Source organism: Apus apus, chromosome 2, assembly GCF_020740795.1.
Source record: "Apus apus isolate bApuApu2 chromosome 2, bApuApu2.pri.cur, whole genome shotgun sequence".
Taxonomy (NCBI): Eukaryota; Metazoa; Chordata; class Aves; order Apodiformes; family Apodidae; genus Apus; species Apus apus.
Genome location: NC_067283.1, coordinates 20,327,731 through 20,350,817, shown reverse-complemented (window position 1 = coordinate 20,350,817; position 23,087 = coordinate 20,327,731). Strand labels below are relative to the sequence as shown.

At 35.6% G+C, this 23,087-nt stretch overlaps 1 protein-coding gene across 1 annotated transcript in view; it reads left to right on the top strand.

Annotated features, from left to right (window-relative positions):
* The window catches only part of MALRD1 (MAM and LDL receptor class A domain containing 1), a 200,688-nt gene that overhangs the window by 64,388 nt on the left and 113,213 nt on the right, over nucleotides 1–23,087 (top strand). Inside the window, exons 20-24 of the mRNA XM_051609180.1 lie at nucleotides 2,712–2,889; nucleotides 8,467–8,623; nucleotides 11,935–12,045; nucleotides 13,661–13,874; nucleotides 18,320–18,567. Coding sequence (XP_051465140.1) covers nucleotides 2,712–2,889; nucleotides 8,467–8,623; nucleotides 11,935–12,045; nucleotides 13,661–13,874; nucleotides 18,320–18,567 — 908 coding nt within the window. The remainder of the gene's footprint in view (nucleotides 1–2,711; nucleotides 2,890–8,466; nucleotides 8,624–11,934; nucleotides 12,046–13,660; nucleotides 13,875–18,319; nucleotides 18,568–23,087) is intronic.

The window sequence follows — 23,087 nt, the reverse complement described above, 5'->3', positions numbered from 1 at the left end:
CACCTTGCCAACTTCAATGAATATGGGTTTAGCTTTTTTTGTTTTTAATTTAAAGTATTTTCAGCAGCAGATACGGTTGTGAAATTCAGCCTACTCCACACAAAAGTGAGTTCCAGCCTGTAAAATCCTAAAGCTCTGATCTGAGATGGGAAAACGGGAAATGGAACAATGGGCAGGTTCACCACTTGTTGTCCGTAAAGGTCTAAGATATTTGTTGGTTGCTTCTGAGTTACAGTAGTTCACACTATAAGATTTTAGAAGAAACTGTCAATGACTTTGTTTTGGCTTAAAGCACAGTACTTCAAAATACTGCAGTACTGAATCTGATTAATGAGGGTGACAGACAACTAGAGACTGTGATCTCTGCACATTGTGTAGGGAATACAGTCACCTCTCTAAGGGCTGAGGGCTGAATGAGGAAAAGTAATATTAAACTCCCTCTGTTTTATATGTGGGAATAACTCATTGAGAAATTAATCTAAATTTTACTAGGCAATTTCCCATAGTGTGAAAAAACACCTACCATTGAAATACCGCACTATAAAATAAAGGTAAGGGCCTCTGAAAAACACAGTTGTTGTTTTTTTTCTCCTCAGAAATTTACATTGTCTTACAAAAAGTCTTTCAGAGAGAGGTAGATATTGTGGAGAATACACCTTTACATATTTGCTCTGTCTGAAGTCTCATGTTACTAGAACAAGGAGGACAAATTACCACTCAAATAACAATGCTGGAATAGGAGTTAAATATGTTCTGACTGAGGGAAGAAATTTGTTCTCAGAAAGCTGCTATTTTTCTTAGAGGTATTTGAAAAAATATTTTTAATAAAACATGCTAAAAAGGGTGAGTAAAAACTTGATATTATGCCCAGCTATCACTCTCAGGAAAATTCACACATGCTTCTATGGGCAACTCATGAAATCACACTGGCTGTGGTTTGCTTCCTTACTGGAGATATGCAAGCTATAAATGAAAACTCCCTCCCTCCTCAGTCTACAATTTTTAGCCTCCAAGGATGGAAGCATTAGGCACACTGTCCTCATACACTGTGAAATTACATCAGCTATGCTAGCCTCTGAGCTTCATGGGTTAAAATATACTCTCATTTCCCTGTACAATCCTCACAGCAGACACTTAGACCTGAGTACAATAACCTGTTTCATAGTTCTGGACAGCAACAAGACTCACCTTGGATGACCTAGGCAAAGTTTCTGCAATATATTGAGGAAGATGTACTTTAGAACAAATATTCATAGTGAAATGCAAGTAAGTTGGTTCATTTCCCCTAACTATTCTTACAGTAGGATTCATTATGAGGGAAGGAGAAAAAACCTGATGAAGTTTAACAAGGGCAAGTGTAGAGTTTTGCATTTGGGGAAGAAAAATGTCATGCACCAGTACAGGTTGGGGGCTGACCTGCTGGAGAGCAGTGTGGGTGAAAGGGATCTGGGGGTCCTGGTAGACAGGAGGATGACCATGAGCCAGCAATGTGCCCTTGTGGCCAAGAAGGCCAACGACATCCTGGGGTGTATTAGAAAGGGTGTGGTTAGTAGGTCAAGAGAGGTTCTCCTCCCCCTCTATTCTGCATTGGTGAGGCCGCATCTGGAGTATTGTGTCCAGTTCTGGGCCCCTCAGTTCAAGAAGGACAGGGAAGTGCTTGAAAGAGTCCAGCACAGAGCCACAAAGATGATTAAGGGAGTGGAACATCTCCCTTATGAGGAAAGGCTGAGGGAGCTGGGTCTCTTTAGTTTGGAGAAAAGGAGACTGAGGGGTGACCTCATCAATGTTTACAAATACGTAAAGGGTGAGTGTCAAGAAGATGGAGTTAAGCTTTTTTCAGTGATGACCAGTGATAGGACAAGGAGTAATGGATACAAATTGGAGCATAGAAGGTTTAAGGTCAATATCAGAAAAAAATTTTTTACTGTGAGAGTGACAGAGCACTGGAACAGGCTGCCCAGAGAGGTTGTGGAGTCTCCTTCTCTGGAGACATTCAAAACCCGCCTGGACGCCTTCCTGTGTGATGTACTCTAGGTGATCCTGCTCTGGCGGGGGGGTTGGACTAGATGATCTTTCGAGGTCCCTTCCAACCCCTATGATTCTATGATTCTATGAAGGATGGTAATGAGCTCACTTTTCTTGTGCAGCTCCTCAGGAACCAAAAACTGCAGCACAAGTAGCTGCAAATTTATTTAGTAAGATAACAGTTATTTGACATCAATGCCAAATGGCTGCATTATTCTGTGCCTTTCATGTACTGTGGGGACTGCTTGAAATATTTATTTGGTTGTTTATAGTTTTGATCATGGACTTTGCACACAATGTACAATGAGTGCTAATGTCATCAGTCTGCAGAAGAAAGAACAATGCAGCAGCTGGCAGATTCATAACTGAATAATTTTGTGTCTTTCAGTGTATATAATATGATAGATTATTAGAATGGCCTGAAAGGTGGTCAGAAAACATATGAAAATAAATACTGAAGTGCAAAATACTTGTAATTTTTTCAAAGTTATAATCTACCTAATGGAAAAGAACATAGAAAAAAATAATTTCAATTTTATCCCTAGAGGAAAATCTATACATGTTAGTATTATGCAAGTACTATTAATTAAATCCTTCTTATTGTCATGTTGTTACTGTATCATAGCATCAATTAATAATTTCTAATTTTTATGTAAACATGAAGTATTTACTATTCCTCTTTAAAGTTAAGGAATTCTGCAACTTTGAAGATAAAAGCAAGTGTGGATGGTATCAGCCAGCGTTGGAACAAATGTCAGAAGATTATTCCACCCATACCACAAATGTATACAAGTGGGAACTTGGAAGAGGGGCAAATCTCTACCCTGCGCAAGAAAAATACTGTCCATTAATTGATCATACTACGTGAGTACAATTTTTCAGACACTTGAATTTTTCTTGGACTGCATGAGTTTAGCCAAGGGTGTATTGTGAGGGAGAAAACCTGCTAGTTCACAGTATTGAAGCAGTGTACTGACTTATAAATGGCATGTAATCAACTGTTAATTGATGAAGTAGATACACAGGATCAATAGGATCAATACAACATATGAATCAAAACACAACATATAAATAAACAGGTACAAATTTCTAAACACCTTTATATAAGTGATTCCCAGAAGTTTCAGTACCTCCCTATCCAGAGAAACACAAGTGCACTCACTCTCCCAGAGGACATGTGGGATACAAGCATGTACTTCCTTATGGGAAAGGAAGTTTGGAGACAAGGCATTTCCATCTTTAGGTATACACATGCCACTTCCTGCAGTCTGTTAATACATATGCCATGAGAAATCAACCCTTCTTGTATCACCTCAAATTGTCTAGCCCACCAGCTGTGTACAGACTATTTGCAGCATCCAGTAGGGACAATGCTCTGTTTGGCGTATGGTTTTGGCACCTGTGGGATGACCTCTGGCATGTCAGAAAAAAGTTTTTGGCTGCTGCTGTTTCCACTCCATGAACTCTCCCCACTTTATAAATTTTCATCCTACTTCTATACTTCTTTTCAAGCTGACTTCTCCTTAATGTGAAAGCTGTCTTCACAATTCTGTTTAATTCTTCACTACTGTCTAACTTAGTTGATGGTGCTCATCATTTTTTTCAGTTTTGGGCAAACACCTTTTCAGATTCAAAACATCTGCTTCCCATAGAATATGTATTTGGGCTAGCCACATGTAGGCTGATGAATTGAAAGGTGGAGGTGTGAATCTTCAAAGCTGTAATTACATTAATTAAGTGAAAGTAATTACTTCAGAAATGGAGGACTAAACAGCTTGGGTGTGCATATATAAGCCCAAGGCTGGAGGAATAGAAGCCATTATGGGATTCTGCTGTGGCAGCCTGACAGTGCTTGGCTTGAGTTGGAGAGAGGCTGGTACCAAAGGTCTTGGTGACATTGGAATTGGGCACTGAAAAGACCATTATGCACATACAAATGTAGAGCTCTTATGGCATGTTTCTACACTTAGGAAATGGGAATTCTCTATTGCAGTTAGATTTATAAATGCTGCAATAATGAAAATAGAAGTTTGTATATGATTAAACAAATGAATAGAACAGACACCTGGATAACTCTATAATTATTTTTTTTCCATTTCAGAGAAGCTTGTTAGTGACGTAGCAAATTACTTGAGATTATTAATGATATTTGGGTACAATTGTTATTTGAAAACTTAGTAGATATGTAGTTGGGTTGGTAATTCATACCTAAATCTGTCATCACCACTAATGAATTAAAACAAAAAAGGATGTGGAACTACAATTCTAAGCTCACATGATAATAATTGTTCTGTAAATAACTCCCTTGGTAGCCATATGTTTAACACATCTGTCTTTCTTTTCTGCCTGCTTTTCAGACAATTATTACCAGAATTTAGCACTGGAAAAAACAGGAAAAATTAAAGGCTTTAAGTAATATAATAACTTAAGCTCAGCAGTTTTTTCAGCAGTCAAGAAATATTTAAAAGCTGAGAGTCTGTGAACTTAAAAAGGGTGAAAAAAATTATAATCCCAAAGGACAGACATTGATCATGAAACACTGCAAAGGAGAAAGCTGAGTTTAACTACTTGAAGGCTCTTCTTTCATACTGCATTTCACTTAGCTTATATAACCAAAACCCCAAACAATTTCTATTATATTGCATGTACGTATTGACCTTGTTCTGTGCCATTAAGCCTGACAGAGAAGAAATAATAGAAACAGCATTTAAATCTAAATTGAAATGCATTTTTTACTACATGTTAAATACTAGGTAGTGTCCAAAATAGTTAAGTCCCGTTAAGGAATATTTTGTTTGAAGGGATTAAAGACCTGACCAACTGTGACCTGGATAGTGCTGTGCAAGGAACATTGGGATAGCCTTATATGCACGAAGCTTTATTTGGAGTATCCTTAAGCTGGATACATTATCTCTAAAGGTAACATTTTATTTTTGTAAAAAAAACAAAGGAGATAGAGGGGAAACTGTCTCCAGTGGACAGACAGGAAGAGAAGCAATAGGGTGTTTCTCAGGTGGGGATCCTCTCCCTTACAGCATATTTCCCTCTGTAACACTTTTTCCATAGCTGCTATATAGTTTTCATCAGAACTGAACTGTCTCAGGATTTGTGAGGTGCATCTAAGTGCTTAATCAGGGATTCTCAAACAATTTGTAGAAGATGCGTAGATGAATTAATACTTGAAATGTGCTCAACAATTAATGAAATCAGAGCTTGAAGTTTCTGAACAGGAAAGTTCAGCTGATTAATTTTTTATCCACTTTGAGACATTACAACAGTACTGTGACATTATTAGTATTTGTAGACATTACAAATTTCACAGCATGAAACTCCACTCAATAACACTGCCAGTTTTAAGCTGTGTCTAATTTTTTTAATAGGCCTCCAACTTTTTTTAACACACCCAATCTTTCCCTCAACACTAATTCCCATAGGGTATATTCAGTTCTCTGTGCTCTTCTGAATGCTTTGAAGGGGCAAATACAGTGAAAATTCTTTTTTATATGTCTGTTCTTTGCTAACATTAAAAGATACTTGAAATATTAAGCCATTAACAAAGTCAAGTATGGAAATGTAGTTCCATTGCTTCTGTCGAATTTTTTATGTCCATTAAAATGTTGTGAATTTCCCTCTGAAATTAATTAGGATTATCACACTGGCACAAGAATGTTTTTATATAGGGAATGCTTGCAGTACAGAGGTAAAATTAATTATTTTCAAAGGGTAAATATCAATATTTTAATGACATATATTATAGCTGCTAACTAAGAGGTTTTCCATGAGAAAATTTTCCAAATGAGCCTGAGATTTTGCAATTACTGGCAGTGGAGTCTGTGTTTATTGTCCTGAATTTCAGCACTTATTTGAGATCTACATTAGAAGCCAGATTTAATTACTCTTCTACATGTTGAACAGTATCTCGTTCACATTTGTTGCCACCAACTTCTTGAAGTTCCTTTTTGCAAACCTTGAGAGAACTGGATATCCTTTTACCTCCAGGCAAGATTCAGATAGAATGCTTAATGCCAAGGAAAAAAAAAGAAAACAAAAATTGCAACATTGAAATAACAGCTTTCTTCAGCAGAAAGAAGGCAAGTAAATTATTGTTCCAAAAGCAGACTTTCTTGAAAGACCTGTGGCTACGTAGTGTTCAAAGTTTTCAATTATCATTTATAGTATGTGCATTTTTAACAAAAATTCTCTATTACTTTTAATTTTGGTATTAATTTTACCTAATTGCCATAAAGCTTACTTATATGTTACTCTATTTTGTGCTTATTTTCTGCAATAATTCACATCCAAATATTTATGCCACTCTTTCAATGATGAATGCATGCCGTGATTATAAAGATGTCTAAATTGCCAAGGTAAGCTGATAAAATAAAAACCTCAGTGGCACTTCTCTCATCTGCTATTGAATGAAAAGAAAAAAATTACTATGAAGTACTGGGTATTTCTTTTATAAGACAGGAAGATTATGATTCTGCTGGGTAGCTAATTCTATTTTATGGGTGGCACTAGAAATGTTAACTCTGATCATGACCACTATTTTCCTGTATGTATGTGTTTTCTACCTAAAACTATGTGCACAGGCAACCATTTCCACACACTACTGATTTTTTATGTAGAAGTTTTTATTTTTCAGTTATGAATCATATGTACTTCATGTTCTCCAACTAAGATGTAAAAATCTATCTATGGAATGTTCCTATGGAATGCATATGTTCCTTAATTTTGCAGGATTTTTTACTACTTCACTTTAAAAAAGACAAATGTATTAGTATTCTAGAGCTGAGAATCATCTCTGAGAAATTATGGGAATAATTGACTTCTGGTTTTTTTTGACATTTGCAGATATTTTACATACAAATCCTCACCAGTATCTAGAAATAGAGTGATGATCTCTCTCTTGCATGCTAGATAAGGTTTTGAGAAACCTCTTAGAAATGTGTAATGACTACAGGATTGAGCAACGGCTAATTAAGTACTAAAAGTGCTCTATCCACTCCTGACCCATGGAAGAGTTAAAATTACACTTGGCTGTGCTGAAGGAAACATCCTGGAATTTCTGCACCAAAATGTTTTATGACTACCAGAATTGTCTCTTATTTTCTGTAGTTTCCCATGGCTATAGTTACTTTTTTTTTTTTTTTTTTTTTTTTTTTTTTTTTTTTACTTTTTTTCTTTTTCTGGTGTGAGACCAGGGGAGGCACAAGCAGTACTGTGTATAACAAGCAGTGAACCACCCACTGATTTCCAAGGATCTTTGAATCACAAAGGCTGCTTAGTGACAATGGCTATTATTAAGTTTCAATTTTCCTATGAAGCAAAGATGTAACAATCTTAAACGTGAAGAAAGATAAGAAAATTGCAAGTTATTTTTGTTTAAATATAATCTTAAGATCAACCACAGGTTATAGGAAGGATAAGGAGTTACTTTATGAAATTCTTTGTCCTGAGCAAAAGGAAGATCAGGGTGTGTGCAGTGTATCAATCTACCACTGGTCATACTAGAAATAATGTTACTGCATAGGTCATTTAAGAATGAATGAAATAATCAAAGGACTTCAGATCCTCAGAGAAAGTTGCTGTGTGTATACAGAGATAAAATTTGACTGTTTCTGCACCACTGAATCCCTGTTCAGCAGAACTTTCAGTCTGTAAACACCCTCTGGGTACCCCACATTTCTCTCAGCAGTGCTTGCTGGGCACGGTCACTGCCTTCTCAGGGTTGCAGTGGTGTAAATTTAGAGTGGCTGCTCAGAGCTTGGCCAAACAGGAAAACTGAAAACCAAGGAAAGCCAAGTACCAGTATATTTTTAAAAACATAGGTCCCATCATCAGGCTTGTATTTTGAGAAGCACAGAGTGTGTAGCAGCTCCACTGAAGAGAACAGAATCTTATCTTTGCTCAGCAGCTGCTTTTTGTTTTGAAAATCAAGGGGTTTAGGTGCCAAACCTTAGATATCCAAACCACTACAACAGCATTTCTTGTCTTTCTGTACACTGATGTACACTCTCTGTAGTCTGATGTTTACTGCAAAGCCAGTCTCATCTTTCCGCACTCCTCAGGAGAAAGAATTTCACCTGGCATCTTGGATTTTTTAGACTTATACCAGGATCATACCCTCTGGTTTCCCCAAGGAAAAAAGTTGGTGAGGAAACCCAGAGGCTCTCCAGCCCTCAACTATACAACCCTGTGGCTAAAGGGTGACTTCAGCTCTGTATGTTGTTTTGCCAGTCTCTAATATAAAAATACTTCCTGCCTTTCCAGGGGCTTTTTGGGATTCTGGGTACACACTGGTAAATTCAAAGGCACCCAAATACCCAGACCCAAGGTGTTATATCTGTATAAGGAAATATTACCATTTTAACTTTAACTAGAACTTGATTATTAATAAATGTTTTGATCTAATAAAGAAAAACATTTATCTCTGAGCAGGTATACTGAAGAAGGTTGGTATTTGTTTGCAGACAGCTCAAATGGAGAATTTGGTCACACAGCTGATGTCGCTACTCCAGTAATCTCTCTTACAGGGCCTAAATGCAAAATCAAATTCTGGAACTACATGAATGGTTCAACAATAGGTTCTCTGGAGGTAAGGAGTAATTATTTCTTTTGGTTTGTATTTTTTTACTGCTTGAAATTGGTCTGAGAAAATTCATGCTTTGTCATTTAGTTTCATTAATGCCTAGGTTGCTAATAAATTAAAATGAACAGTGTTAACACTCTACTTCCCTCAATATGTTATAATCTGAAGGAAGCACTAGCTCAAGTAAGCTGTGGTAAATCTAACTTTCTACAACAATCAAAAATTTTTACTTTCTTAGATAAACTTCCCTGCAAGAAAAAGCCTTGCACTGCTCAACACCCCTTGACACCGAAAAATGTTAGCAGATATCTGGACATTGAGGTCTTTGGCTGAGTGTGGGAGCATGAAAAGAAAATGAATTTGCTGTAAAATTTTATAGAACTGCTTATTACTTAAAAAGTGTAACATATATCTTCAGGGAATGTTACACAATAGCTGCAGCATCAGAAATATATTGAAAAAAATACTCAGGATAAGATATCCAGTCACTTGTGAACTCAATATCAACATAAGTGTGACCAGTGTGTGTGAATTTAGTTGTACAAATAAATTCTCACTAACTTGGTTACTCAGCAGCAAAAGACAATTATAATACAAGCTGGTAGAATTCAACTGTTTTGAAGATGAAATTGAAGTGTATGTTGACATTAGATATGAAATGTAAGATGTGGTGTCCTTCCCCCTATGCATGTGACTTGGTACATGTTCAGAGAAAGAAGGTTTTGTGTATTCTTGAGTTTTTCTTAAATGTTTGGGTTTTTTTAAATATCACTGAGTTTCTTCCAAGTAAGTAAAGATCTTGCCAGGCTGCCTGGCAAGTAGTCAAATTTAAATTCATCAGAATTAATGGGAAATCAGAGTATAAAAACAGTTTTTCCTCTCTTTTAAGACTTGGGATAAGTCAATTTACTTTGAGAGTTCTTTGCATTTACTTGAGAGTCCAGGGCTTCTTTAGAGTGTAGGAAAGCATGTTAGTTGGAATTAAGTCCACAGAAAGTTTTGTAGAAATTAACATCAGCTTCTATGGAGCCATGCCCAGTGTTACCTCCACAAAAGGCAAATGTGTGTAGATTGTATTTTTTCTGTTTCAACACAGGAGACTACGATTTCCCTCTATTCCTTAATTGACTTCCTCTCCTTCTCCCCTAAATTCATTGATTTTAACATGTACCAAAAGAAAAGTTGCAAAATCTTTGCATTTAAAACACTGTAAGTAATTACCTGGTTTCAATTAGTTAATTAAAGAATTAATATAAAATTATTTAGGTAAGCTGGAAGAGGATAGATTTAGGTTAGACATTAGAAAGAAATTATTTAGTGTAAAGGTGGTGAGACACTGGCACAGGTTGCTCAGGGAAGCTGTGGCTGCCCCCTCCCTGGAAGTGTTCAAGGCCAGGTTGGGCTTTGAGCAACCTGGTCTAGTGGGAAGTGTCCCTGCCCTTGCAGAGGGTTTGGAACTAGGTGATCTGTAAGGTCCCTTCCAACCCAAACCATTCTGTGATTCCAGGATTCTATGATCTCTTCTCCCAAGACTACCACATTTTTATTTAATTCAATAGTTTAGATTTTTGCATATTAGTCTGTACCTATCCTGTCAAATACCATGTAGGGTTTGTTGAACATTTTCCAGCTATTTGCATGAATTACTATCTTCTTGTGTTTCTGTAACTTCTTTAAACACTGATTAGCTGTTGCAGTATTGTGCAGCTTCACTTTGAATATTTGTTGGAACCATTTTTGTCTGGTTTCTGCCTTCTGACTTGGCATTGGTAACTAACAGAGTATTAGATGTGTTTTTCCAGTAATTTGCAATGTAATCAAAATGCATAGAGCTTCAAAGAGAAGGGAAGGGCAGAGGGAAGCCTCAGATTTTGATAGCACATAGATTTATGGGCCTATTTAATTCTAAAACTATAAGATTTAGCATGATATATAAAATACTAATTTATGATAAGGGATTTACATTTGTAATTCAGTAAGTAACTGACTATGTAAAATCATGTATGTATTTGCTCACACACATTTATATCTATATTCCTGTTTCTCACCAATTTATTTTTATTCCTTTAAAATTCATTACTTCTCTGGGCAGTTCTTGTTTATAAAGCCAGGTGTCACTTCGTTTTCCTATTCAAATTAATACATTACACCTGCTTCTTTTGTTCCTCTGAAATAAAAGCTTTTCATTGTGAGGATTTGCTATTTGCTTGGCGGAACTTACCTGTTATGCAATATCATATATACTCATGACACCACATAAATTTAAAAAAAAACAAAACAACTTTTATTTTCAGTAAGATGAAAAATGGCTGGGCTGCCCTGAGGAGATTACACAGAGCACCAATAAATGGTTGAAAGCAGAAGTAGTTCAGGCAACTGGTACACTGATATCTAGCTCAGTGAGTATTGGCTGGAGATACAGATTGACACACTTCATCAAACACCCCTCTTGTCCTTATTGCCAGTTCAGTTGAATTTGGATGCCCAAGAGGTTGGATAAGAGCACTTTTAAGACTTTGTGCTCATGTAAAAAAGTGTCAGCTTTCTCCAGTTTAATGACTGTTCACAAAAATGAGTTTACTTAAGAGTCTTCCATTGCACAAGCAGATCAAATTTGGTCTTCAGAAGAAAAGAATTAGCTTCTGTTCGGATAAGAAAAAAATAACTTTTTTTTTTCAGTAACTGTTGTTGTTAATGCTGTTTCCATGTTCTACAAATTGATCCCTACCCACTGATGAGCAATTATTATTTCACAGAATCACAGAATGTTTGGAGTTGGAAGGGACCTTGAAGCTCATCGAGTTCTAACTCCCCTGCATGGACAGGGGAGCTAGCTATTCCAGATAAATTAATGGGATAAGTTAGTCCTGGTAAGGCTCTGGACTGACTGTGTTTATGAGGAGATCAGAAAATCTGAAAGCATTATTTCTTTAGAATAGCTGTTTACAATGGCAAGTCCCTTTGTATCAAATAAGACATTAGGAAAAGGTTCTTCACTGGGAGGGTGGTGGGTAACTGGAACAGGTTCCCAAGGGAAGTAGTCATGGCACCGAGCATTACAGAGTTCAAGGAGCATCTGGGTCATGTTCTTAGTCATATGGTTTAGTTTTATGTAGTCCTGTGAGGATCAGGGAGCTGAACTTTATAATCCTTGTGGGTCCCTTCCAGCTCCAGAATTCTGTGTTTTTATTATATTTAATGTTGATACAGAAATAAGTTGTGCAAGATATTTTCATACTCTTGTATGCAATTAAGAAACCTAAATTGAACTGGTAACAAAAAGGTATTTTGTGACTCTAGAATTATTCTCTTTTTAGGTGTTCTGCAAAACTGGTAACAAGACTTCCAAACTGTGGACTCAAAGTGACAGCCAAGGTCCCCAGTGGAACAGGGCAGAAGTGTTCCTAGGAATTCGTTCAAATTTTCAAGTATGTATTTCTGTTTTATGTGCTCTCTAGACAGCTGGCCTTAAGTACTTTCATATTATGCATTCTTCACCTCCTCATTTCCCTTTTTGCCACATACACATACTGTACCTCCCTTTCTGAATAGGAAAAGTAATCTTTTTGTCTGTCTGATTGGTTATCTGAAGTGAACACAATTTATTTTTTTTTTAATTTCTCGATCCCCTTCAGTCTCAGACTGATACCCATTTTTAAGATGGAGAATCCCTTCTTATCTTGAATCCAATTCAGGTACTATTCTGCTTTCTTCTCCTTCATGTGTAGGAGTATTACATCTGGTTTATGAAAAAAATAGTTTTGAGCATGATGTTCACTTTAAAATATAAGCAGACTCCTAAGTGTCTGAGAGATACTTAGTCATAGGTATGCCATGCTTAGTTGTACCCTTAAAAAAAACAAAACCAAGTGTCACCGTTTGACTCAGGTCCGACAACAATGCTCTCGATCCCCTCCCCCTCCCACCCAGGTAGGGAAGGAGAGAGAGAAAAAGAGAGAGACTTGGCTGGATTGAAAACTAAACTACACAGCTTTAATTAAGATACTAATGAATTATATGAGAGAATATATATGATTATACACAGGTGTGGGCAAAAACCTCTCGCCTTCCCACACCCCCAGCAACTCCCACAACACTACCCTCAGATGGCACAGTTCTGAGGAATCCCAGAGCTGCTGCTGGAGAAAGGCGGAGAGTTATGAGGGTCAGGAGAGCTCGAGGTTGAGGGTTGACGATGATGGATGGACGGAGTCCTCCCCGGACGCCAGCCATGGATGGAAGAGAAGGGAAGGGAAGAAGGGAGGAAGTTGTCTTCTGTGATCTCCGACCTTCCCCCGAGCCTATGTAGATACATGGAATGGAATACCTCTGGTCCATTTTGCTGTCCATCTAACCCAGCCTCCCATGGGGGGGTCACAGATCTCCCCGCAGTGTCCGAGCTGGCAGAGCAAAGGCATGACCTTGAAGGCCCAGCAATTACAAAAACATTCCAGTGTCTTATCAACCTAGCAGAACACACAGTTGCTAGTTAAAAGAAAGCTCACTGAAGGAAAAAAAAAAATTAAAATTAAAAAATCAGCAAAAGAATAACTGTCTTAATCCTGGCTCAAACCAGGACACTGAGGCAGCCAGGAACATATTTAAAAGTGTTTTCATTCCCTGTTACTTCTGTCTTGGATGGCTTTTCATACAAATTTAACATTCTTCTTACATCAATGGGAATAACCAATTAATTACTTAAACTGATACTACTCTCCATTTCTCCTGAACTAACCAATGGTTCTACTTACTTCTGCAAGTAAACATGAAAACTTCTAGTCTATGTTGCTCATTTTTTTCCTTTTTTTTCTTTTTTGGTACTTGCTTGGTGTTAGAAAATGGCCCTTCAGTAACTATAGTGAAAGATCTGTACAAGCAGTACTACAACCTTTCACAGGACTCTGCAATGACAGTGAGAACTGACCACTTCATATTCCAAGATTTGCAGGAACTGTCATGAATTCTGTTCTACTCATGTTACATGTCTAAGCTTTTCTGTATCTTAGCAGTGCCTTGTTGTAATAGCCCTGCAATTTTTGTTAGATTGTTTTCAGGGCAAAATGTGGTGTCAGTTACATGGGAGATGTGGCAGTGGATGATATTACCTTTGAAGATTGTTCCCCTTTGCTGATCCCAGGCAGACCTTGCACATCAGAGGAATTCACATGTGCCAACAAGTACTGCATCCCAAAGGATAATCTGTGTGATTTTGTAAATGATTGTGCAGATAACTCAGATGAGAGCCCTACTATTTGCAGTAAGTATGGTAGTTTTTTAAAAAATAATTATAAAAAATAACTGTGCCTGCTGTGAATTGTTATTACTTGAATACTTTTGGCAGCTTATCAGCTAAAAAAGTAAACAAGAAGATAATTAAATTCTATTCCTTGGCTTTTAAGGATTTTAAATTACTATTTTATAAATTTCAAATCAAAACAAATGTTGGTTAATTTTTAAAATGACTTGGAAAGCCACTGTCTTTAAAAGCAGAATAAAATTATCCTGCTTGCCATATGAAAAGAATGTATTAAGGCTGAAAAATATATTTCAAGAGTAATACCTTTAGGATATAAGAGACCTACGTCCTTTGATATTTCAAGGATTGTCTGGTCTCTTAGAAAATACTTTTAATCTGAGTACTGTAAAATTTTCGTTACAAGACATATTAAGAAACACCATCTGCACTGTTAGATTCAAAGAATGATGTTTCATATCAAATGGGTTCTCCTCTGGAGAAATGGATCACAATGCATAATACTAACATTCCTCTTTTCAAGTAAAAGCATAGGAAATGCTCACACAATCAAATCTGCATCGTTTGTTACCATACAAACAGCTGCCTCATTTTTATTAAGATTTTCATGATGAATATAATATATCAAATTCTCAGTGAATGCAATCTGATGAAGGAAAGGTATATTGAAATCCTATGAAGGCAAAGGAACTATGTTTTGCAAATTATTTTCATACTATTAAACTTCTCAGTGATTTCCAAATCAGAAATAGCATGTCACTAAGCTATAGGGTGACCAGTTCAGATCTGCAATCAAAGATTTGGAGTATATAAAGCTGGAATTAGTCTGATGAAAAAGATTCTTATGTTTTGGCTTTTATTTTCTGAAATATTTATAAGCTGTTTACCTATAACTTTTTTGAGTTTTATAAATCGTCTGTATTTCCCAGGAAACACCATCAGTCAAGTAAAGAACGAAGCATTAGGCGGTTCAAACAGGCTGGCGTGCCTATGTTTGGTTTTGCAGCCCCCTAAAGTGTCTCATTCTGACTTCCTACTGGAAAAGAGATTAATTCAAACAGTCTCAACAAAGAATGTACTTTCTTGTAAAGTGCTTTTTCTAATTCTTATTTTTAAGTTTAAATTGGATTTTGACTCAGCATAAAAAGTACTCCCTTTTCATGATATCTAATTGTTCATTAAAATTCTTGGTGATCAATTATTACTTTCTTTGTTAGGTCTGGGAGTGTTTTACTTATGAAAACAAGAAAACATGAAAACTGTGCAGCTTGAAGACATCTCCATAGTACCTTTTAGCAGTAGGCCTTCCTGGATCACTGGCTCTTACTTGATGTAGTTTGCTACGTGCATGAAGAGTTACCATACATTAATTAAAACTTTCTGCAGCATGTGGAAAGAAACTAGTCCCTAATCTCTGTAATATTGCTGAAACTCCAAAATTTTAATAGGACTATATCACAGAATGATACTCACCAAGTCTACTTAACAATGTCTAGACAAAGCTGGTGCTGCTGGGATATAAAGTATGCCTCATAAACTGTTAAATTACTATTGAGAGATCTGTGTCTTGGTTTTGTTTGCTTTGTAGAGTGCTCTTTTTAGCTAGTGGCATGATGTCAGTGCTATAAACTAAGAAAAATTAACGTTTTAACAGATATACTGATCCATCCAGTGTTTAGAAATGTTTCCATTAGATACTGGATGAGTAACCCACATAGAGTTTTCTTTAAGTGTAATGTCACTAGTACTATTTTCTTACTGCGAGTGTGTGAGAACAAAATAAATCACAACAGTGCTGAAGAGTTAATGGGTGGTAACACTCCTTTAAACTTGTTTAGAATATGCCTGGAATTGCCTCATGCTGTTTGAGGTTACCACTATCAGAGGAAGGTCTTGAAGGCAGCTCTGGTTGGATTCAGTAGGGCATTCCTCCTTGAGGAATTTAAGTTTAAGTTTGAGTAAATTAAGTTTTGTGAAAAGGCTGTGGGGCAGCAGTGTTTTCCAGTCTGAAACATGGATTAGTGCTGTGCAGGTGGCTGTACTTGGGAGATGTTTGGTTTTGTCTGAGCTTGGATAATGTTTGGTTTAGCTCATCAGTGTACTTCTGAAGCAAATCTCCGTTATTCCTATTTATTAGAATTTGGTTTGCATTGTAGAGTGTGCTGAAGCATATGAACTAGGCTCCTTTTATTTGAAAATAAGATGAAAGAAAAACTCCAGGAGGGCGTTAAACATATTCTAACCTCTAGCGTTCATTCAGCCCTCAGGATCAGTCTATATCACCTCAGCCCTCCTTCCTCTGCTGCCCCCTTAAATGCCATCAGGTCCTTAGCAACTGGCATTTTGCTCTACAGTTCTGCTCCTATAGCTCGATACTTCTTGTTCATCTAGATATAGTTGCTGGGAATAATATGACTTAAAATAGTTTAAATTTTGCTCTGTTTAATTACTTGGTTTATTACAAAGATTCATTAGATCTTTTATGTTCAATATAATACGATTCATATACCTACTGTTAAGTATTTTTCTATAATAATTAAGCTCTCATCCAGTAGACTAAACCAGCAGCCCTGTGTCTGCTCCACAGAAAAAAAGGATTAGCTTTGCTTTTGTTCTTCATTACTAAGTGTTCACAGTTCTTCACAGAAGTGTCTGCTACCAGAGGTTCAATATGCAAGTGCATAGTCATCTGCTTTAACTTGAGCCTCTAGGCAACCTGTGTAAGTTCTCTTTTCATCAGTAGAGTGGCTGAAGTCCATGTAATTTAAAATTTGTTGTTTGAGTTAGATTAGATTAATTGTTCTATAGATATGACTGTTTTTCTTGGTTGACTAGAGAGATCTTACAAGGACATTGAAATTTAGATTAGGTAAAATGCAATATATACAGCATTGGAAGGGATGTTCAAGGCTCATGCCTTAAAACAAAAACAGTTTTCTGCCTTAATTTTATTGATTTGAGATGGAATTTGTAAGCTAATGAATTTAAATAAGATCATAAAATATAGAGTAACTACATGATAATTTGGCAAAAGATGAAGTGACAAATTTAATGAGCAGTTACATTCAGTCGAGGTAAAAAAACCCCTCTGTTTTATACTTAGAACATCAGGTTTTGAGCTTTTAAATTTTACTTCAGATAGCATTGGATTTGTGGACAAATGTAAAGGATAGTGCTAAATAGTACATATTTTTAAGAAAAACTATAGTTTCTTTTTCTCCCTTATGACCTCCACAAACAAAAATACAAGGAAGAAATCTTTGATTTTATTTCAGCCTGAAATTTTAGAGGTAGCTGTTTGAATGATTTGAGTCCATATGTAGACTCCATGGGTTTTAGTTCCTTCTAAACATCTGCCACTTAAAAAAGTTACTTTCAAATGGCTGAACTTTATCAGATCCCAGAAAAGGCTCAGATTTTCTTTACATTTTGTGAGAGAGCTTTTGTAATTTCTTATATTGTCAGACCAAATAATCCAGAGTTTCCTAATTTATTTTCAAAGGACTTTCCAGCAATAATAGTAAGACTATTCAGGGCATATTTCAAAGTCTCCTAAAGGTTCTGCTGAAATTCCAGCTGATTTCAGTAAGTTTAGTCTTAGTGAGTAATCATCATAACGAAGTAATAGATGCATAAAGGGGGAAAAAGTACACACAGTTTGACCTTCTGGGCTGATGTAATTGACTTAATCTTTATTTATGTGGATAGTTCATTTACCATGCTGGATGTTTTGACATTGAAGATTGGAAAAGAGTGTGCATGTTAAGTTATATAAAAATTAGCCAAAATTATGACAACTTCCTCTTTCTCTAGGCATTAAATACAATTTAATGAGACATGTAGACAAGCATATTTTCTTAGAAAATGCGTATGTGAATTTTTCTAGAAACGTTTAAAAATAAACTATGGGTGTGATTCAGCTCAGAGTTGGCACACCTGCATTTATGTTTTACCTACACGTTTGTACAGAGACTCTCTTTTTGGCACTCAATGCATTCATTTGGATGGGTTTCTGGTCCCTGAATGTAGGCATTTTTTATTATTTTCACCTGACCTGTAGTATGTTCCTCCAAAAAGACTAGTTTTCTGCAGATGTCTTGGATGCCCCATGGAGGGCACCAGTTGACTTCTACCTGTAGAATCATAAAGAGCTATTCAATTTGACCTAAAATAGATAGCTATAATTGGTTACTTTTATACCAAGGAGTCTGTTGACTATAATGAGAGCACAGAGACCTATCTCATTTATATGCAGTTTTATACCTATCCTGTTATTATATCCTAGAAAATTAAAATTATCTGTTTCATAAGATACACAATTTTTTTTTCTATTGAATTATTACTTTTTCTTTGTATGGATTTGAGTAATAGATTGTAGCACAAGCACCTAATTGACCACTTGAAAAAAAAAAAACAACTCTTTTAATGTGTGCACAAATGTATTTCAGGAACATCTATTGGACACTGTGATTTTGAGTTTGATCTTTGTGGGTGGAAGCAAGATGAAAATGATGATTTTGACTGGAACCTCAGAACTGGCACTACTACAAAAATGGGCACTGGACCATCTACTGATCATACATTACAAGAGCCATCTGGTCATTATATTTTCATAAAGAGTTCATTTCTTCACTTGCCAGGACAGAAAGCTAGGATTTCTAGTCCTGTCCTAAGCAGAAGGAATAAAGACTGCAAGGTATGTGGGGCTGTGGTACTATGAGGAATGCAGAATTTTATTTCTGGGTTACACCAAGATAATATTCCAAAAATTAATAAAGATGATCACTGAAATATCTCTTGAGAAGAAACAAGCATATTCTAGAAAAGTCAGGGCCTGGTCTTATTTCCTTGAAGTCATAAGAATATGTATCTTGTTGCAGGAGAAGAATGAGTTATCTAAGTAAATAAGTATTCTGGGAGATTCAGATGAAGTTGACACTGAACACAGCATCTGATTTAGAATGTCTTATGTGACACATAAGACAGCCCTGAGTAGCATGAGTCTATGTATTGGTTTATGAATTTATGGATAAAACTGCAAATGGAAAGATTTATAACAGAAGGCTTTGTCATCAGCTCTCCTCTAGAGAATGGAGAAAAGTAAGCCTTGATTTTTCAAAACATCGCAACACAGTGATTTAAGCTTGATCATTTCTCTGCAAATATGGTTTTAAAAGTTTTCTAGTTTTGATATATCTTTTGCAGTATTTGCTAAAATATTAACTTGTAGTTTCATGAGACATCTTTCAGAACACATCTATCAGAACCCGCTAGAGGAACAACATGCTGACAAAGTGAATTTTCCAGAAAGTTGAACTACACATTAATTTGAAATGGTATTTTTCCAAATTTTCATAGTCCTTATGTGTCAAGGTAAAAATGACTTATATCTTGGTTTCTAACAACAGTGTCAAACACAAAATAGAAGTTTAAAAAGTAATAGTTGCCATTAATTCTAGTTACAAATACTATTAGTAACAATTTTAAAATAGCAATTAGAAATGGAGCTAAGTGTGTGTGCATGTATGTGTGTGTGTACACATGTATATATATATGCATATATACATATGTATGTGTGTGTGTATATGAATATATAGATAGATATATAAATAAAATTTACGTAGGGAGCGATTTTGTCCATAAATGGAGCTGCTGTGAGAGGGAAGGTGACACTTTCAACCTTTGGAAAATTCGCAAAGGAAAATTTATGAAGTTTTAAGAAAATTAGAAAAATAGGAATAGCTTAAAATTTTCAGGGTGAATTTGGGAATGGATTTCCAGCATTGAAGAAGTGACCTGAGAGAAAAAAACAAACAACACTGTAATGAAGAGCAAAAGGAGGTATTAGTATATAAAGTTATTTCAACATTTGATTTAAGATGGAGGAATTAATCTCTTAAATACTTAATTAAGATCCAGAACTTCATCTTAATAGATCAGACACTCTCTAAAATTATTTTACTCCATTCTGTGAGTTATTAATATTGAAAGGGAGTGTGAACAAATGCAGAATGGTCTAAGTTTTATGCCAGCCTAGAATCTAGGCTAAAGAATTTTGGAACTACCATGAGTAAAAACAACTTTCAGACTGTAACACATAAAGATATGTCCAAGTTGGCAAAAGGAAAGTTCTTTGGCTATATAACTTTACCCAGTTAAATAAGCTCAAGAGCTTTCTAATGAAGTGACCATAAAATACCCACTTTGATCTCCAGCATTTGGAGAATCTCCCCTACTGATGTCACACTTAGACTTCTTACTCCCTCTGTTAGAAATACTGGTTGAGTAACTTGCCAGAGAGATATATCTGTGTCTTAATATTTATGAAAGATGTAACATTCTGTTGAGTTTCTTCCTGTAAAATAGGTTATGTAATCATTTTATTTTGGACTTTTGTCCTCAGTGGTCTCATTTTTAAAGTTTGCTCTTACTTCTAATAACTAACTTTCTCAAGAGGATAATCTTGGTGGAGTATTTTTTTTAAAAGCCTTTGAATTGAACTCACTGTGTGATCACTTCAGTATGCTCAATGAATGAAGGCTGTTGTAGACTGAAATAATTAGTCCTAAACTATTTTTCTGTATATGCATATGACATCTCTGTTCAAAATGTCTGGTAATTTGCCTCTAGGTCCATTTATCTCCTACTCACTACTCAAGACAAAAAAAAAAACCTGTGAAGAGATAATCTGAAACTTGGAAAGTATTCTACTTATGCTGGAGATTCTTAAGCAGTTCATTTGATTTAAATACTTCTATTTGTCTAAAAAGTTTCAAAACTTTTTTTATAGATGAGAAAGTCAGGAAGTATTAAACATAAATGGCTTGATTTTATGATCCAGACAGAACTTAACTAGTTTCAAAATGTCAGTAGCAAATCTAGCCATTATAAAACATCTTCAAAATTTGAGCCATGATCTCATGCTTTCTCAATTAATTTTCTGTATTTCCAAAAATAGAGATTTTTTTAAAGTCTATTCACACAAGCTTGGAGATGTTTGCTTGTTTCCTTAGCATCATATTTGAAAACATTTCTTTCTCAACCTTATCCATTTTTATTCTGTAAACATAACTTTTCCACTATGTAACTTCTATCTGTGAAAAGCAAAACTTACATGCAAAGAAATGTAGAATAACTGAGAATGACAGCTACATTTCTGAATTAATGATGTATCAAACATTACATGCAATTGAGTGCTTGAAACATGACTATTGGAAACAACTGGTTTTGTCACACTTCAAATTATTTACAATAAAACCAGGTTTATGTACTTTCTACAGACAGAACTTCTGCATGCAGGATTTGGCCTCAAACCACCAGTCATAATTATGACATTTTTCAGTGCTTTTTGAAGGTTCTGACCACTCCTGAAACTTTCGTTTAGGCAACATCTTCTTAGCAGATCAGACAGTCCCTTAAAATATTTTACTCCTTTCTATGAGTCATTAGAGAAGCAAATCCTACATTATGTGGTACAACAGACTTATTTTGGCATTTAGGCCCATTCAGATCACTGGAAATGAACATTTACAACAGTGAGACAACAGCGTTATGCAGAGAAAACAGATATACATCAGCAAGTATAAAGAGAGGTACATTAAAAAGAAGTTTATTTGTATACAAGACTCTCAGAAACTTACTTTCTACTGAGAGTCTTTCCATGGATTTCCAGTCTTCAAAAAGAATGGAAAGCCAAGGACAATTGTCCAAGCAAAAAGAAAGTGAGACCATCTCAAAAGAAATGTGGGACAGGAAAGGGAGAATTCTGCATCACAACATCAGTGACAAATAATTATATTATCTGGAAATGCCAGCCCATAAGAAAACCAGTAAATCCAGATATACAACTGTGGAATAATGAAAAAATCTTGCTGAAAATACTTTTAAAAACTTCATTACTTTCTTTGTATTAGCATTCACTGCAGGACATTGAGTAAGGATACTGTCCTGAGAGCTGCTCCTTAAAACCAAAGTTGAAGCAGTGCTGCTGGAGACTTTGGTGCCAAAACAAATGGTGTTGAAACAAAGTCTTAAATTTAGTTTCAAGAAGTAAGCGAAAGCATATGGTATATATTGTGATTGTGAGAGAATTTAAGAATGAAGACAAAGAATTTTAATAAGAAACATGAAATATGTCATTAATATCAGCAATTCCTTTATGGTATGCACAGTAGAATGTGTGGGAGGTGCTGTTTGTTTGGTTTTGCAATTATTTTATTTTATGTATATTTTTGCATCATAACCTTTCCAATTATGTTTCAGTAATAGAAAATTAGTTATAAACAGAACTAGTTGTTATGATTATTTCAGTTTTCAAAAATCTATCATGAATTATTTGGGATAGACCCGAAAAGATTAAGTAGCCAACTGATGAATGACAAAATCCAGAGAGACTTGGAGAACTAAGACTAGAGATCTAGCCTACATTCTCGTTCAAAGAAAATGAAACATAAGAATGAATATTTCACATGCATTATAGTTCAAGCCTGAACAATGTGGGGCACCAGTCCTGAAAGGACTTGGATACATGCCTAAAATTAGATTTGTTCATAACCGTTATCAAGATGACATTACTACTACCTAATATGTCTAGAAATTACATAATAAAACAGAACTATATGTTGACTTTAATATAGAAAACTATTTAATGTAGTTGAGATAAGGTTATTTCAGATAAATGCAAATTAGAGAAAGTAATGCTGGAAGCTGGAGAAGGGGGATGGATATGAATTCAATGGTCATAAATGAAAGGCAAATAAACAAAACACAGACTGGTAGTTTTGAAAAGAGCTGTAGCCAATCAAGAGCAGTGTGGTGGGCAGTGTGAAAAGATCAGCTACCATTTAATGACAGTCAGAAAATCAAATAAAATTAATGAGTAGTGAAGACAAATAGAAATTAAACATAAATGTGAAAATTATTATATAGTTTAAAGATATACACAAGGCACTGACCATGACTGGAGATGAAGATGAATAGACAAATCTCATTTAAAAAATAATTTTAAGAAAACTTGAGTAATTGCAGCGTAGGAAATGAGTAAGTGAATAGAAAGATTTCCATGCAGGAAAACTGACATAAAAACTATATTTGACTACTTCATTGCACAGGAGACATTCTGAAAGTGAATATAATAAAATTTTAAAAATAGTGTTAACACAAAGTCCTTGGTAGTTTTGCTAATCAATAATTAGAGAAAGTCAATTAAATAGAAAT